The following is a 17,075-nucleotide window of genomic DNA, read 5'->3' on the forward strand; positions in this document are numbered from 1 at the left end:
GGTCAGTCCACCCAAAGCTGACTTCTGATTTTTGTAGATGCTGAATAGGTAAGACAGCAAATTGTTTATGTCTGTCCAGGGCTTAAGTGGTTTGATTTTGTGCTTGAGTTGCCTGATCTGCATTATTGTGGAGTGGGGGCTACTGTTACTGTTGTAGGATAGAGAACTGAGGCAGTAACGGTGACGGGGAAGTCTTTCTGCTGGATTCTCCATGAGATCTGAGAAGTCCAGCCCACTCCAACTTCGACCCTCCAGATTGACTCTTTGTGAAAAGGTTCCATTTAAATGAGAAACCCTTCTTTGTCCCGTTTACTTTTTATTTTATTTTTTTAAATGCCATGACCTCTTGCACACTTGAAATTTTAAATTAACTATCTTCTGATGTAAGGAAAAGGAGAGCAAGGTTGAGTGATGCAAGCCCCCCTGTCTTCATTCACCCCTGGTTGAATTTGTGATAGTCTCATGTTTTAGACAAGCAGCGGGTGGTAGGAATTATTAGGCATGCTCCGTGCCCAGGCATGTTTCAGGAGTCGGGATGAAGAATAGTAACTGTAGGCTACTATTACTACTAAAGGATTCTATTAAATATTGCTGAATTTGTTTTGCTTATTGACGATTAACCCATTAACATCACGTTGATTTTAGTATGCCACCATTTAAGTGACTGCAAACAAGCAGTTTATCTTGGCATCAAAGAGGAAAACTTCTGAAAAATGTTGAGGGTGCCTTGTTGCCTCTTCTGTAAATATTAGTTGCATAGTTGTCCTGCTGATCCAGTGGCTTTTAAGGTTTCCGACTTGGTCTGTGAATCATGAGTTCTGACTTTACTGTCACTTTACTGGCTACATGCTAGTCATTGGCTCAGAAGGTATCAAAGCCATTGGACCAGAGTGACTGCCAGGACACTACGTTTTCAGGGTGAGCAAAGTAATATTTGTCTCGGTACTCTTAATTGTCTGTGCATTGTTAAGTGTTGTTTGAAACAAACAGGCCTGATCAGCTATTCCCAACTCTTTTTCGCTGCACTTATAGGACGCTTGTTACAAGGGGTGCGGCTATTACTCATTTACGCCATTGCAAAATACTGCAATAAGAGGGCTAGAATTTAATTTCTCCTAAGGGAACAATGTATTTTAAGGCATTTACAAGCAAAAGTCATTATAAATCGTAAAAGGTGACAGTATAGAGCTATTAAGAGATACAAAGGTGGGAATTTTCAGTTGGACTTTAATGGCAATTTGACCTTACCTACCTACAATCCACAGTGCGAATGTTAAATCCTTCACTTTATGGTGGTGTTATAAAGTTTATTGTTATACACTAGTTATAGCTACGTAGATGCAGCCAGTTTAATGAAAGCTTTTAATATTTGCAATGCTTATACATTTTGTTATATACCGGTATATAAAATATAATATAATTATCTGCATTGTGTGCTCACCGCAGAGCCCATTCTTTCCATACTTCACTTTAATCTGACTAGCACTAACAATGGTTTTAATTTAATGCCTGTCTCGTAGGTTAAGCACTTAGAAGTGAGCAGCGCCTCTATGGCAGAGGACCTATGCAAGAAAAGTGAGATTATTGAGACCTACGTCATGGACAGCAGGATAGGTGAGTGATGCACCACACTCTGACCTCTTTATCTTTGCCATGGTTGAGTAACAATGGGTGTTTGTTGTGGAATTACAAGTCCCAGCAATTCTGATAGCTTTAAGGCCCATCATGTCTTATTTGTTCTCCAGGCCATAGGAGACTTAGGTTTAAAGTATTCAGGAACCACAAGCCCTGGACACTTTAGGGGTTATTTACTAACACTGCAGTATGCAAAATCTGGTGCAAAGCTGCATCGAAACCAATCCGCTTCCAGGTTTTATTGCCAAAGCTTAATTAAACAAGCTCTTCTTTTTTTTTTTTTTTTTTATAGAATGTGAGCTACAGCTTTAACTGCGTTGAAAGTTAGGTCCATTTTTCATCCATCCGTTGACAGGTGAAATGGACATCAGTGCATCTCTATGAAAAAACTGATGTAAATGGATGATCATCCATTTACATCAGTTTACATCCGCATATGTCGTTATCCATTTTTTTTTTAAACTGTCAGTTTTTTAGACGGACCTGATCAGACGCTCGATTCAGCCCTATGGAGCAGCAGATGTCAGCGGTCATGTCCGTTGGCATCTGCTGATATCCATTCTGATCGCCATAGAGGACGGGGGGGCTTTGACAGGTCTATCTTAGCACAGTGAGTGGAGACAGACCTGTCTTCCGCCCGCTCAGCGGAGATCAGCGGATCGATCCCTGCTGAGCAAAGCGGAGTCCGTACATGGATAAGCCCATGTCAAATGGCCCCAAAGCTCTATTTTTATTCCGTTTAAAAAAACAGATCGGATGAAAAATTTATGTAAACTGACAAATGGTCAGTTTTTCATCTGTTTTTGCATTGGTAGTGGATGTAAAGAAAACTATTGAAAAACTGTTGCAAAACTGATGATCACTGTTGAAAAACTAATAAAACCGTTCATCCGTTTTGATGTGACTGAAATGAACGGTCCGCTTGTGTGAAAGGAGCCTAAACTGATGAGCACCTGATGAAAACTTCACGAAAACTTCATGACTGAACTAATGAAATGTAAAATGGGCCTTAGAAATCATCCCCCTCCCTCCCCCCCCCCCCCCCCCCCCCCCACAGCTCAAGTACATTTTTTTTTATCAAGGCCTAACAATACAAGTTCATTACTGGGGTAGATGTCTTCTGTGTGTACTGGCTAGAGTGTTGTCACTCAAGATTAGGACTTTATCCAAGATGTCGGGCCCAAAAACTTTTAGAAAATGTTTGTTGTTCAAAGTGGTAAATTCAACAAGAAAACTCTGACATTTCATACATTTCTAAGTGTTTTCTGGAAATTATTCACCAGATTTGTGTAAAAGAAAAACGAGGTAGGCTTATTTTTGCTTTGACCACAGTAATACTATTCAGATCAAGCATCTCCTGTCATAACTGGGACTCCATTTGTTTATCACTGAATGGTATGTGCACAATTCCAGTATTGTTAACAATAATGGTTCATTAATAAAAAGGCCAGCGCAGGATAACCATTCCTACTACTAGCATTCCTTAGTTGTTTGCCTAGAGCAGGCATGTTCAAAGCCCACGTTCCTGTTCTGAATGGCCCGCCTGGTTATTTGAACATGTATATATTTTGTGGCCCCCGACGATCTCCCAGCACTGTTTGAACCCATTAGGGACACTCACTCCTCTTTCCACTTTCACACCCAATATCCTTGTAGCCATCAAATCTACAAGACAAGTGTCTGAACTGACTGCATTATTCTGAAAGAAGCCCTTTCTGGTTTTGGAATTGGACAAGGTGGTGTTAACGCCCAGGACTTCCTACTTCCATAAGGTATAAGGGGGAGGGGAAATTGGGACTTTAAATGAGGTCATGGCTGGGTAGAGTCAAGCGCCTCCATCCCTATCGTTTTTTGAATGCAATTGCTACCAATGTGGCGGTACGTCACGAATGATGCAAATAGAAGAATGGGTGGGACTTTAAATGAAGCTCAAGATGACAGACAAGTAAATGGTGGATTGGTACATATTTATTGGTACAGCGTACAGAACATGGATGCAGGCATTAATGACATGTACAAAAACGCACCTATCAAGAGGCGCCATTATTTGAGTATGCAAAAACCGGTACATAACATGCTTAACAGCGATAATCATGGTAAAACAGGGGGAAATCCACCATATTGATAAAGGATAATATAATTAAAATAGTAACATCTGCACATACAACAGTCTAAAATTCCTATAGGGTAGAGATAGCTAGAGCACATATCTCAGGTGGATGTGTATCACATACACAGTGTCATGGTAGCTCAACGCGTTTCGCGGCATTAAGCCGCTCATCAGGAGCATGTTGTGTGCGTGTCTGTGAATGGAAATAAATAAGGTAAGTAAGGTATATCTAGGTGGAATGGGCTGGGCGGGGCTAGTCAGCACCGGCCACGGGCCATTGGTCCATGCGCCAGCATCCCTGTTTGCCTCCTCTCCCCGCCACGCCTGTGGATGTGACGTTGGGGGCGTTACCATGGCGACGCAGCGCATATACTGCGGGCGGGGGTGTGGGCGTTCCTGACCTCCGCCTCACAACACTACCTCACATCATCGCTGGACTGGCTTCCTGCTCCTCGTTTCTCACCTCTCTCCACCCAGGTATCTCCACACTCTTTCCTCTGGTCTTATTCTTTTTCCCTTGCACTGGGTGTAATGGTGTTGATCTTCCACCATGATCTTTACCCCACTCCTGGTCGTCCTACAGTCGACCCTTACCCCTGCATCTCTTTTTCTCACCAGTCCATCGCCATTCTTTTTACTTTATCCTTTTTAATTTTTCCCTTTAACTTTCCCTTCTACATCAATATTCCCTCTTCACCTGTGTTTGTTTGTTTGTCTTTTCTCACTTTGCCTTTGGCCCTTCATTCTTCACCTTCACCTGCACTTTATATATTTTTGCAATTTATTATTTTTTCATTCTTTAGTTCTTAGTCCTTATCATTCTTTACACTAGGAGGATCTACGGGACCTCCCCCGCCCCTAACCTGCCTGCAGTGGTGCTATCGTTGCTCTCCGTGCTATGCCCCCTCGGCTTCCGACCCTGATGCCTCGGGGTGGCCCTTGGTCCTCCACACTATGCCCTCCGGTACATGCTTGGCTGTAAGTTACTGCCCCTTTAGGGTTTTCTTGGGGGACATCACCTCTCCCCCCATTCCACCTGGATATACCTTACTTACCTTTATTTATTTCCATTCGCAGACACGCACACAACATGCTCCTGATGAGCAGCTTAATGCCGCGAAACGCGTCAAGCTACCATGACACTGTGTATGTGATACACATCCACCTGAGATATGTGTCTAGCTATCTCTACCCTATAGGAATTTTAGTTTTTTTTTTTCTGTCCTGCTGTAGTTCACTAAAGAAAATTTACTTTAAATTTGTCATTGGCTGCAAGATTCCATCTTGCAGTTACTGCTTCCTATAGAAAAACTGATTACTTTGTTGTAACCCCAGATGGATCCCATAAGGGTGCTTTGGTTTCTCATTCCAACCATCTATAGGTGGGTCAGGCAGACAATTATCTAAGCCTATGGTCTCAAGGATTTGTTTACACACACCCTTTTCTCTCATAGCGCAGTCTACTAGATCTCTTGGGTGTAGTCATGGTTGATGGGCGAATTTGGGGACGGGTGATTTGTCATGGGAATTCAATCATCCCGACACCATGCTTGATATGATTTCAGGATGATTGAATCACAATATTTATATTACTACATTGTAATATATTAATCAGTGGGAACCCTGAGCTTGTCACTTGCCACCTGTAGCCTTCCATCAAATGTGCCGTGTCACATGCCACCTGTAGCCTGCCACCAGATGCAAATTACCATTTGCCACCCGTAGCCTGCCACCAGATGCTCATATAGAGACCTGGCTGTGTGCGTGTGGCTAGGTGCCTGTTCCTTCTTCCGACTCCCCCTCTAAGCTCCGATCAAGGAGACTTCTATCGTGCCTTTGTTTGCAGCAGTGCTGGAGCAGGCCGTCCTCACGCTGCCTTTCCTCAATAGAGCCGGCACACCGGAGCCCCGGGAAGGTGAACGCCGCTGGCTGCTGATGTGGCTCTTCCCAGTGGCAGTGCGACCTGGCATCTGACAGGCCATGGACCAGTACCGGTCTGTGACTTGGGGGTTGGAGACCCCTGCATTAAGGGACAATGTCGAACCCCTCTTTATGATCATGCTCCCAGTACTACTTTGATACAAAACTGAGGGATGCTGGTAGTAGGAGGGATTGTGTAAAAAGAAGTGTAGCGCCAATATATTTCAACTCTACTTTGGTAAGAACCAAAAGGAGAGAGATAATATAAGATTGGAAATAATCCAAATGTGTACTTAACACCGTGAGGTGTAGTGACAATTATTTGTAATTGAGAATTTTGTAAATCCTTCAAAATTAATAAATAAAACTTGTGAAGTGAAAATAAACACCGGGTACACAGGTCATACCGCCATCACCTGCATTATCTGTGGATATTTTCTGTCCGTTTATTGGATTGGAAAGCTTTTTTGGTTTGCTGCATGGTTTTCTTGGATTTTACAATTTTTTGTTGGACTTTTGATTTTGATTTTTATTGCTGAACTTTGTTTGGAAAAAACTTTTGTTCAAAGTGTTATTTTATCCAGTGTGTTCACTTTTTTCAGTGACACAAGTTTGAAGTTTTTTCATTAAAACTGTAACTTTTTTACACTATGTGGAGCTCTCTTTTTTTGCTTTTTCCACATACTCTGTTGTGATCAACCACTGATTCCATCACCTAAATTTTTTTGGAGAACATCTGTGTCCTTTTGTCTGTGAGTATAATCTTGCACCAACCACTATCTGGAGACCACATAAAGCTGGAGAGGCCTTGAGAGAAATCACATCGCAAGGGTAACCAGAGAGGGCAATCGGCCCGTACAAGCTTTGGAGACCCACCCATCGTAAGATGAGGAGTGGGTCAACGTGTTCTGGTAAGAGTACCCAGTTATTTCTTCTCTCGTAAAAGTCTGATTGAAGCGTGCTACTGAGGATATTTATACAATCAAAAAGGACTATATATATGCATTATTCCCAACAGGGGATTGGACTATATATAATTTATGTGAAGTTAATATCATCCCATATGATTTAAGATGTTCCCCCAAAAAAACTTGTTTTGAACCTATAGCTCACCTGCCTTTGCAGATTAATTGCTGTAGTGTGTGTTTATTTGAGAGTACCATCATCTCTCTCCTGAGTCCCTAACAGGACTTAACTGGCAACAGGTGCATGTTGATCCTCTGAGGTTCACATTCACATTAACATCCACACAGGAATATTTGTCTCACAGACTATTTTTGCATTATAGGTGTTTATTTTCACTTCACAAGTTTTATTTATTAATTTTGAAGGATTTACAAAATTCTCAATTACAAATAATTGTCACTACACCTCACGGTGTTAAGTACACATTTGGATTATTTCCAATCTTATATTATCTCTCTCCTTTTGGTTCTTACCAAAGTAGAGTTGAAATATATTGGCGCTACACTTCTTTTTACACAATACCTTTACAAATATTTTTTGTGTGTTGGCCGCCCACCTTTTTCACCTTTTATAAGTTTGCGCAATATTTTCACACACACTGCCAGTAGGAGGGATTATCCTGGGCTTTGTTTGCCACTATCCAATCCTATAGGAAGTATAACTTGACCTCTGTGTCCCTCAGTAGTTCAGATATCAAAAAAATGAGTGCAAAAATCCTGTTTCAGCGTACTGTACCCTAAACCTGACATGCTGCTAGAGTTGTGAGTGATTGTAACTCTGGTATTTGTTGCACTGCATTCATTTTGATGTTAAACATAAGATGTACAGTAGACTACAGTTTAGTAGTGTTCAAGTGACAGTGTTACCTTGGAATCTTGTCTACCCATTGTAAGGAGTAAACGTTGTTAAATACACTTTTTATGGCATTACATCCAGTACAGATAACTGTGATTTGTAGAGCTGTAAATTAAAGTGCCTTTCACTTTTATCGATCATTAGGGATGTACGGATGTGAGAAAGCTCTAATGATGCCCGGAAGTTTTGCCCATTCAGAACAGTCCAGTATGTAGCCTTGGAAAATGTTAGCTGCTGCCGATATGTGCTCCTGTTTGTGTCTTTACGCCTACCTGCTACAATCTCTATTTTTTTTATAGTTGACAGAGTTACTATAAATCAGAGCACACAGCAGCTTTCTGCTACCCTTACTGCTGGCATTCTTGGCTCAGCTGGTGCTGTTTACTGATTCATCTAGTGCTATTGAAGACTGGTGACTGTGAAACTGCCAGTGCTTCTCTAAAAGTACCAAATAAACTCCCAAAATTCGTACAGGATAGACATACACTGTAGTAATGTCATGTGTCACCCTTAGGAGGAGACCAACTTGGCATTTGAGACCCAAAAAAACAAAGTGGTTGTCCTCCACCGACATGAGTAATTCTATATATCTATGCCAATGAACTGTATCTTGATAAAATTCAGCAGCTTTTGCTGTTGACTTGACTAGTGCCAGGCATCGTGGGTGTCTGAGCGGATGTCGGTGAAATGCCAGCGCTTGCTGTTCCTTATGCCACCTGTTTGCCGGGCCCGCCTTGGCATCATCATCCTTCTCCACCCCTCCCAGCTCATGTTGGCTCTCCTTTCACTATCCGTCCTTGGGTTGTCACTGGATCCTCTTACATCTTCTCCCCACTGCTGTAGCGTCATCTCCTGTACAACTTGACTTAAAAACTTATCAAAGTCACTCCGCTTGCCTTTTTTCTGTCTGTGCTTGAGATGTTTATGTAGGGAAAAGGGCATCTTTGAATTGGTGCTGTATTTAAAATATAGCAATGTCATTGATGGGTTCAGCAAAAACGGCTTCACATTTTTTGTAAATTATATTTTCCTGTTACAGTATTTTCCTTTACTCATTTTGTGTCTCTTTTTACAGTGGTAGAAAATCTATCAATTATTATTTACTAAACAAGCATCGTGCATCTGTGAGAGCACTGGTATCTACTGAATGGATAAGGTGCGCTCGCAATGATGTCATCATCTTCCAAAAAATGGATAGGGTGCATTCGCAGTGCCTTCACCATCTAATAAATGGAGAGGGTGCATTCACAGTGATGTCACCATCCTGTAATGGACACGGTGCATTCACAGTAATGTAACCATCCTCTAATAAATGGATAGGGTGCTTTCACAGTGATGTCACCATCCTCTAATAAATGGAGAGGGTGCATTCACAGTGATGTCACCATCCTCTAATGGACAGGGTGCTTTCGCAGTGATGTCAGCATCCTCTAATAAATGGATAGGGTGCTTTCACAGTGATGTTGCCAAAATGGACCCGGGTGCTTTCGCAGTGATGTCACCATCCTCTGATGGATAGAGTGCATTTTCAGTGTCACTGACCAGACTGACTACTATTTTATGTTTCAATATTTATTGGTTTTAACAAGTTTACAATGAATTAATTGTACATAATTGAAGACAGAACTGTAACCATCTTACGTACAACCGTTTTAATCATAACTGTAGTCAACAATGTTTTAACACAACAGTTCACACTGTTGTGTGGTTGCAGGACAGCGTGTAAATCTCACCAAGGCTTGCACCCGCAGCCAACACGCTCTACTCTTTTGCAGACATTCTTAATGACACCCCTTCGCATCTGAAAGTACAGAGCCTTTCCAGGTGTGGGAAATTGCATGCTACAAAGGCAAGCGATTTTCCTGCGGCTGAATTTTTAAAAAGATGCAGTGACTCTTTTTTTCTTGCAGGTACAGCAGTCTATTCAAATGCAATTCTAAGCAAAATTTAGGGGGGCCGGGAGTAGAAAATGGCATGGTGTCAGTGGGAGTAAACAGCATCCCTTCTTTGGTATTAGGGGGAGGAATAGTGTCCCATCATTGGTATTAGGGGGAGGAAGAATAGTGCCCCATCGTTGGAGTCAGTGGGAGGAATGGTGCCCCGTATTTGGTGTCTGTGGAAGGAATAGTGACCCGTCTTTAGTGTCTGTGGAAGGAATAGTGGCCCATCATTGGTGTCTGTGGAAGGAATAGTGCCCCAAGAGCTGGATATAAACAAGCAAAGGACCACATCTGGCCCCGTGCAGCAGTTTGGAGACCACTACTCTAGAGAATAGATAGGCTGCATTGTTATTAAATTTTTCCATAAATGGACCGATTGTGTTCTTGGTGATGTCACTAGGCCTCTCCCAGGTTATGCTGAGAATTGTATTCCTACAATAGCAGCCAAGTGAAAGGAGCCCGTCTCATGCGGCCAGGTTGAGATGGAGATGTGGAGTTAGTGATGCATACATTAGTTATTCAGAGCAGAGCACTAAACCTTTAAAGCATGACAGATTTGGCCAATCAGTGATGTTGACAATCAGAAGCATAAGCACCTCATATAAACTGGCCAACCCTTGTTCAGTCTCTGAGGTAATATTGTGTCATAAGGTTGAGTATCGCTCTTTGGTGTCCCCCTTTTTCCTAGTCACAGTTGCAGAGATGCTTGAACATCTGCTTGGCCCTCTTGGGACTGTAAACACGGGTGGTTTCTTGCTGACTTGGCACACATTGGAGTGATGAATTGGCCTGGCTTTGGTAGGGAGCTATAAAGATGTGATGTTCTGCGCTCTGACAGGTAAGGGGTTAAATGATGCAGGCCTCGGGCATGTGAATCGTTGAGTAATAATTTATTCTAGCATATCAAGTGTTAAGTGTGAGTTAAATGTTTAGGCTATGATAAGCAAGGTGCTAGAGATGCTGTGCTGGGCTTTGACAGGTGAGGGGAAGTGATGTTGTGCTGGGCTTGCCAGAAGAAGGTTTAAGTGATACTGCGCTGGGCTCTGGCAGGAGTGGGGTAAGCAATTATGTTCTGCGTAGGAGAGGAGGTAAATGGTTCTGTGCTGAGCTTTAGTTAGGTGTTTAACTGCTTCAGCTCCAGAAGATTTATGACCAGGCCATTGTTTGCTATACGGCACTGCATTACTTTAACTGCCAATTACGTGGTCATGTGACGCTGTTCCCCAAATAAAATGAATGCCCTTTTTTCCCTACAAATAGAGCTTACTTTTGGTGGTATTTGATCACCTATGCGGTTTTTATTTTTTGGCGCTGTAAACAAAAAAAATGTAAATTTTGAAAATAAAACAATATTTTTTACTTTTTGCTATAAAACATACCCAATAAAAAAAAAGGGGGAAAAAACAAATTTCTTTATCAATTTTGATCCAATATGTATTCTGCTACGAAAAAAAATCCCAATAAGCATATATTGATTGGTTTGCTCCAAAGTTATAGCGTCTACAATCTATGGGATATTTTAATGGATTTTTTTATAGTCTTATAGTGGGACTGCGACATTGCTGTGGACAAATCGGACGCTAACTGACACTTTTTTTGGCGATCAATGACACCAATACGCAGTGATCAGTGCTAAAAAGAAATGCGCTCTCGCTGTACTAATGACACTGGCAGGAAGGGGTTAACATCAGGGGCGATCAAAGGGTTAAATGTGTCCCTAGGGAGTGCTTGCTAACTGTGTGGGGGGATGCTCTAACTAACTGTGGGATGACAGAGATCTGTGTTCCTGCTTAGCAGAAACACAGGATCTCTATCTTCCCTACTAACAGAATTGCGATCTGCTTTGTTTACATAGGCAGACTGCCATTCTGCTTCTCTCGGGAACGATCCACAGGACCTGCTGATTGGCTCCTGCTTTGTCCAATCACACGCGTGCACGCCCCAGACTTGAAGTGCAAAATCACTTACCTGTACGTGATCCTGCACACAGGAGCCGCCACCCCGCAGTAAATGTACATGGGTTGGTCGGCAAGGGGTTAATGATGCTGTGCTAGGCTATCGTAGGAGAAAGTAAAGGCTGCGGTAGGAGAGCGGTAAATGGTGCTATACTGCGCTGCGGTAAGAGAAAGGGAAAATGAGGCTGTGCTGGGCTCTGGCATGAGAAGGGTTAAAGGGTCACTGAAGGAAAACATTTTTTTTAGCTAAATAGCTTCCTTTACCTTACTGCAGTCCAAGGTTTTTGCTTTGATGTTGCTGTAATTTCTCTCTGTTCTGGACACTTCCTGGTTGTCTGTTTCCTGATCACCACAGTACTGGGAGATTTCTCACTGTGGTGACTAATCAAGGAGGTGTGATTACTGTTTGTAAAACGAAACTGGATTGGTGCTGAGGGGTTTTAGACAAAGCATCACTGCCCTCTATTGGTTTTCTGGCTCTGTACATCAGAGAACCAGGAAACAACAGCAAAAAGGAACGAAACTTTAGGTACATTATATGATTGTTTTTTATCTATTTTTAATCATTTTTAAAAGTAATCAGTTAACTATTATGTCTCTATACCCTGTAAACAGTCATTTCAGCAAAAACATTTTTTTCCTTTAGTGACCCTTTAAGGTCTGCTATGCTGACTGCTAACTAGAAGGGAATTATGTGATGGTGGCCTTAGTTCTGACAGGAGGGGAGTTAAGTGATGATATATTGAACGTCTATTGAAGATAAGTGATCTTTTCTGGGGCTCTGGCAGAAGTCGCATTAAAGTGTCACTAAACCCACATCAAACAAACATCAATAAATGCTGTATTGCATGCTGTTCATATTCAGTCACTTAGTGAGAGGGAGATTTACTAAAACTAGAGCACTCAGAATCTGGTGCAGCTGCGCATGGTAGCCATTCAGCTTCCAACTTCAACTTGTTTAATTAAAGGGCAACTCCACTTTTGTGGTAAAAAAAATAATAAATAATATAGCGTATGTTATTGAAAATTGCCTTTCCTTTTCATACTGCAACGCTTTAATTTTCTGTAATATGCAGTGCAATGTAATTTTTGATGACACACCCAATAGGAAATCACATCTAAAGAGATGCAGGCCCAGCAGTATTCCTTGTTAGTGCTTTGCAGGTGCAGCAGCTGGTTGATAATTATGAAACCACTTCATTTCAGACTGGGGCCGCGTTGGCGCTAAAGCACAGCTTGTTTTAGCAGCGCTTTACTGCGGTTTAAGTGGTGCTTTTTGGAGTATGGATGGCTGGCTGGCTGAGGCTGCAGTTGTCATTATGCAGCGTTGTTCGCACTACATATGCAGCCCACAGCGCTGCTGCATCATGTCTCTCCCCTCTCCGTTCACAGTGTACGGAGAGGGGAGAGAGGAACCAGATATCATGCCAGTTTGTTTACATGTGATCACTCCATTTGACGGACTGATCATGTGGTAAACGGTCGATGTGAGCGGCCATTTACCGTAATGCACTGCGTCCTCTGGACCCAGGGGTCACGTATGGTCCCATGTGCGTGCCCAATGGGGGCGCGCGGGAGAACCATTCCTGGGAGGACGTCAATATACACCCGCCCAGAATTATCGAACCGCCCTGTAGCCGTCATTCGGCTAGGGGCATGTTTGTCAAGTAATTAAGTTTTGACCAAAAAAAATAAAACCTGGAAGCTGATCGGTTTCTATGCAGAGCTGCACCAGATTTTGCACTACTCCAGTTTTAGTAACTCCCTATGCAGCCCATGTGACTATAGAGTCACACATGTGGGCGTATACAAAGTGGTAAATTACTCCCTCCCTCCCTCCTCCATGCCCACTAACCAGCAACACAATGGAGTCTGAATTTTACATCTTGATTGATAGAGGCTTCACCTCCACCTCCCTAAGGAGGAGTTATTGTAAGACATAGGCTGGAGGGACGTGACAGTCTGTGACTGGCAGAAATTAGCCCACACATGTTGTTGCCAAAAATAATAAAGATTTATTTTTAATTGATATTAACCACTTAAGGACCAGCCGCTGTCCATATACTGCGGCAGGTTGGCTCTCCTGGGCGAATCACCGTAGGTGAACGTCACCCACTTTAAGAGTGATAGGGGGCCACACGCGATCGCTCCACATAGAGCCAGAACAGAGATCTGTCAATGTAAACAGACAGATCCCAGTTCTGACAGGGGAGGAGAAATAAATCTGCTGATTCTAGTGCTTAGGAACAGCGATCTCTCTTCCCCAATCAGTCCCGGGGGGGGGGGGGGGGGGGGTGGGGGGGGTGCATACATTTTGTTTTTGTGTACAATGTCGCAATTGTCAGTGACGCAGTGCCATATCGCAAAAATGGCCCGGTCATTAGGGGGCAAATCTTTCCGGTCCTTAAGTGGTTAAATATTTATTTATACTCTGTATCCCAAAGGCTGTTTTTTTTTTTTTTTTTTTTGAACATGTGCCCAGCAGCAGAGGACTAAAAGCCCCTCCTGCTTATGTTTCGCTGCAGACAGGCTGGCAAAGAGCTGGGTCATAGATGTTCGTTTTATTTTTTTATTAAAAAACAGTGGCATCATCCACATACGGAAAGAGAAGGGATAATGTAAATCAAACATTGTGTGTTTACTGTCACTTTAAGGCTGGTTTCACACTGAAAGCGCTGACTGTTAGCGCTAAAGTGACACTCGTTTTCGGCCGCTAGTGTGTGCCTTTAACCCAAAAAAGGTGTTAAAAACTCCCTTTTTTTTTTTCTGCACTGCCCATTAATTTGTTTTGGGAGTGCTAAATACAGCAATTCCCAACCCGCCCCAAAGATGCTGCTTGCAGGACTTTTTGGAACGTCCCGTAAGCGCACCACCCCAGTGTGAAAAGACACACTGGAATGAATGGGAGGTGGTTTGCAGAGGCTATTTGTAGTGTTAAAGCGCCTAAAAACCGCCTCCGTGTGAAAGGGGTCTAAGTGAGTTTGTTTCAGGACCCCAGCAGATGTAGAGTTATGTGATCTTGTATGAGGCCCTGGCAGAAGTAGTTCTGGTATATTGTCTGGGACCCTGGCAGAAGTAGTTCTGGTATATTGTCTGGGGCCCTGGCAGAAGTAGTTCTGGCATATTGTCTGGGGCCCTGGCAGAAGTAGAGTTCTGGTATATTGTCTGGGACCCTGGCAGAAGTAGAGTTCTGGTATATTGTCTGGGACCCTGGCAGAAGTACAGTTCTGGTATATTGTCTGGGACCCTGGCAGAAGTACAGTTCTGGTATATTGTCTGGGACCCTGGCAGAAGTACAGTTCTGGTATATTGTCTGGGGCCCTGGCAGAAGTAGAGTTCTGGTATATTGTCTGGGGCCCTGGCAGAAGTAGAGTTCTGGTATATTGTCTGGGACCCTGGCAGAAGTACAGTTCTGGTATATTGTCTGGGACCCTGGCAGAAGTACAGTTCTGGTATATTGTCTGGGACCCTGGCAGAAGTAGAGTTCTGGTATATTGTCTGGGACCCTGGCAGAAGTACAGTTCTGGTATATTGTCTGGGACCCTGGCAGAAGTACAGTTCTGGTATATTGTCTGGGGCCCTGGCAGAAGTAGAGTTCTGGTATATTGTCTGGGGCCCTGGCAGAAGTAGAGTTATGTGATCTTGTCTGAGGCCCTGGCAGAAGTAGAGTTCTGGTATATTGTCTGGGGCCCTGGCCGAAGTACAGTTCTGGTATATTGTCTGGGACCCTGGCAGAAGTACAGTTCTGGTATATTGTCTGGGACCCTGGCAGAAGTAGAGTTCTGGTATATTGTCTGGGGCCCTGGCAGAAGTAGAGTTCTGGTATATTGTCTGGGACCCTGGCAGAAGTAGAGTTCTGGTATATTGTCTGGGACCCTGGCAGAAGTAGAGTTCTGGTATATTGTCTGGGGCCCTGGCAGAAGTAGTTCTGGTATATTGTCTGGGGCCCTGGCAGAAGTAGAGTTCTGGTATATTGTCTGGGACCCTGGCAGAAGTAGAGTTCTGGTATATTGTCTGGGGCCCTGGCAGAAGTAGAGTTCTGGTATATTGTCTGGGGTAATTCTGCATAAAACATTTAGTAGTGTCATTTCATGATATAATTTAAGAGGGCGTGTTTAGGGACGGGACTGGGTAGGGGTTGGGTGGGGCAACAGGTGGCGAGTAACTCTTAGGCTTGGCTAGTAGCTCAGGACTTGAAATTTTGAGCCGTGTGTGTGTGTGTGTGTGTGTGTGTGTGTGTGTGTGTGTGTGTGTATGTATGTATGTATGTATGTATGTATGTATGTATGTATGTATATATATATATATATATATATATATATATATATATATATATATATATATATATATATATATATATATATATACACAAACATATTATACTTCCCTTCTCTGTGCAGTTGGTTCTGCACAGAGCAGCCCGGATCTTCCTCTTCTTGGGTCCCTCTTTGCTGTTCCTGGCCCCTCCCTCCTATATAGTGCCCCCAGAGTCAGCAGCTTCCTATGGGGGCACTGGAGCCAAGTCACAGCTCTGTGTGTCCATTCAGACATGGAGCCCAGACTCTGCCTCATCCCCTCTCTCTCCTGATTGTCTGACTGACTTTGACAGCCATGTGGAGCCAATGGCGCCGCTGCTGTGTCTCAGCCAGTCAGGAGGCATGTGCCGGATGGCTTAGACATTCGTGGACATTGCTGGAGAGAGATGGGGCTCAGGTAAGTAATTAGGGGGTGCTGGGGTGGCTGATACACACAAAAGGTTATTGCACAGAATGCATTAAGATAAAAAACCTTCCGCCTTTACAACTCCTTTAAGTGATCTTTTTTGGGACCCTGGCAGGAGTGGAGTTAAGTGAATTTGTTCGGGGCCCTGGCAGGAGTGGAGTTAAGCATCATTCTGCAGATCGCTGCCAATCCAGTTTATGGGAGGTGATTTTTCTCAGGGATTTAAGGCAGTCTAGCGCAGATTAGATAACATAGTGATTTTATAATGTGTCTGGATGCTTGCTGATTTTGCTGCCACCCTGGTTAGCGTAAGAAAGTAATTCTTTGCCTGCTAATCTGACTTACGCTTGTTGCAGAGAGCAATATGGATCCCACAGTTTCTGGTTATCTGTGTGTCCTGGATCATCATCAGATCTCAGAGACTTCAGCTCTTACAACCTGAGCCTGACCAGTTGCCTTTCTGGGCCATTTAACCCCTTCCTAGTCAAATGCAAGATTCACTGTGCTTTTTTCCTTCTACAGCTTCACCCCAGTGTGTGCACGCAGGTTTTGGTCGGCTCTTATGTTATTTCAGTGCCATAATCTTCTTTCTCTGATGCCCGTCCGTCCTGTTACCCAATCTTAGTGTAAAAGGACATGACGTGTTTGGTGAATTTTAAGGCCGTCAGCAAGTGGGGGGCTGCAAGGTGTGAATAATTTAGCTGCAGGAAGATTGGCTGATGTTTTATTTACTAAGGCATAAAGTGGAGAGAGGTGAGGGGGTGTGTCATGAGGAGGATACAGCGGACGTAGAAATTGGGAGGTGGTAGAGGGGGGGGGGGGTTGGTTTGAGCTCCATGCTTAGTCTGCTGAGGGCTGAACACTCTAAGAAAATGGATCCACTTTATAAAAACCTGAATAATTTACATTTCAATCAAAACATCACTGCTGTATTCCTGCGCCTTTGCCAAGGAATTGAATGAACTCTTTATG

General features: G+C 43.3%; 1 protein-coding gene across 2 annotated transcripts in view; it reads left to right on the forward strand.

Annotated features, from left to right (window-relative positions):
* GRIPAP1 (GRIP1 associated protein 1) overlaps window positions 1-17,075 on the forward strand; it is a 149,483-nt gene that overhangs the window by 106,723 nt on the left and 25,685 nt on the right. For both annotated transcript variants that reach the window (XM_040324268.1, XM_040324269.1), the window contains one exon: window positions 1,521-1,614. In XM_040324268.1, the coding sequence (XP_040180202.1) occupies window positions 1,521-1,614 (94 nt within the window). The remainder of the gene's footprint in view (window positions 1-1,520; window positions 1,615-17,075) is intronic.

This window comes from Rana temporaria, chromosome 9, assembly GCF_905171775.1.
Source record: "Rana temporaria chromosome 9, aRanTem1.1, whole genome shotgun sequence".
Lineage (NCBI taxonomy): Eukaryota > Metazoa > Chordata > Amphibia > Anura > Ranidae > Rana > Rana temporaria.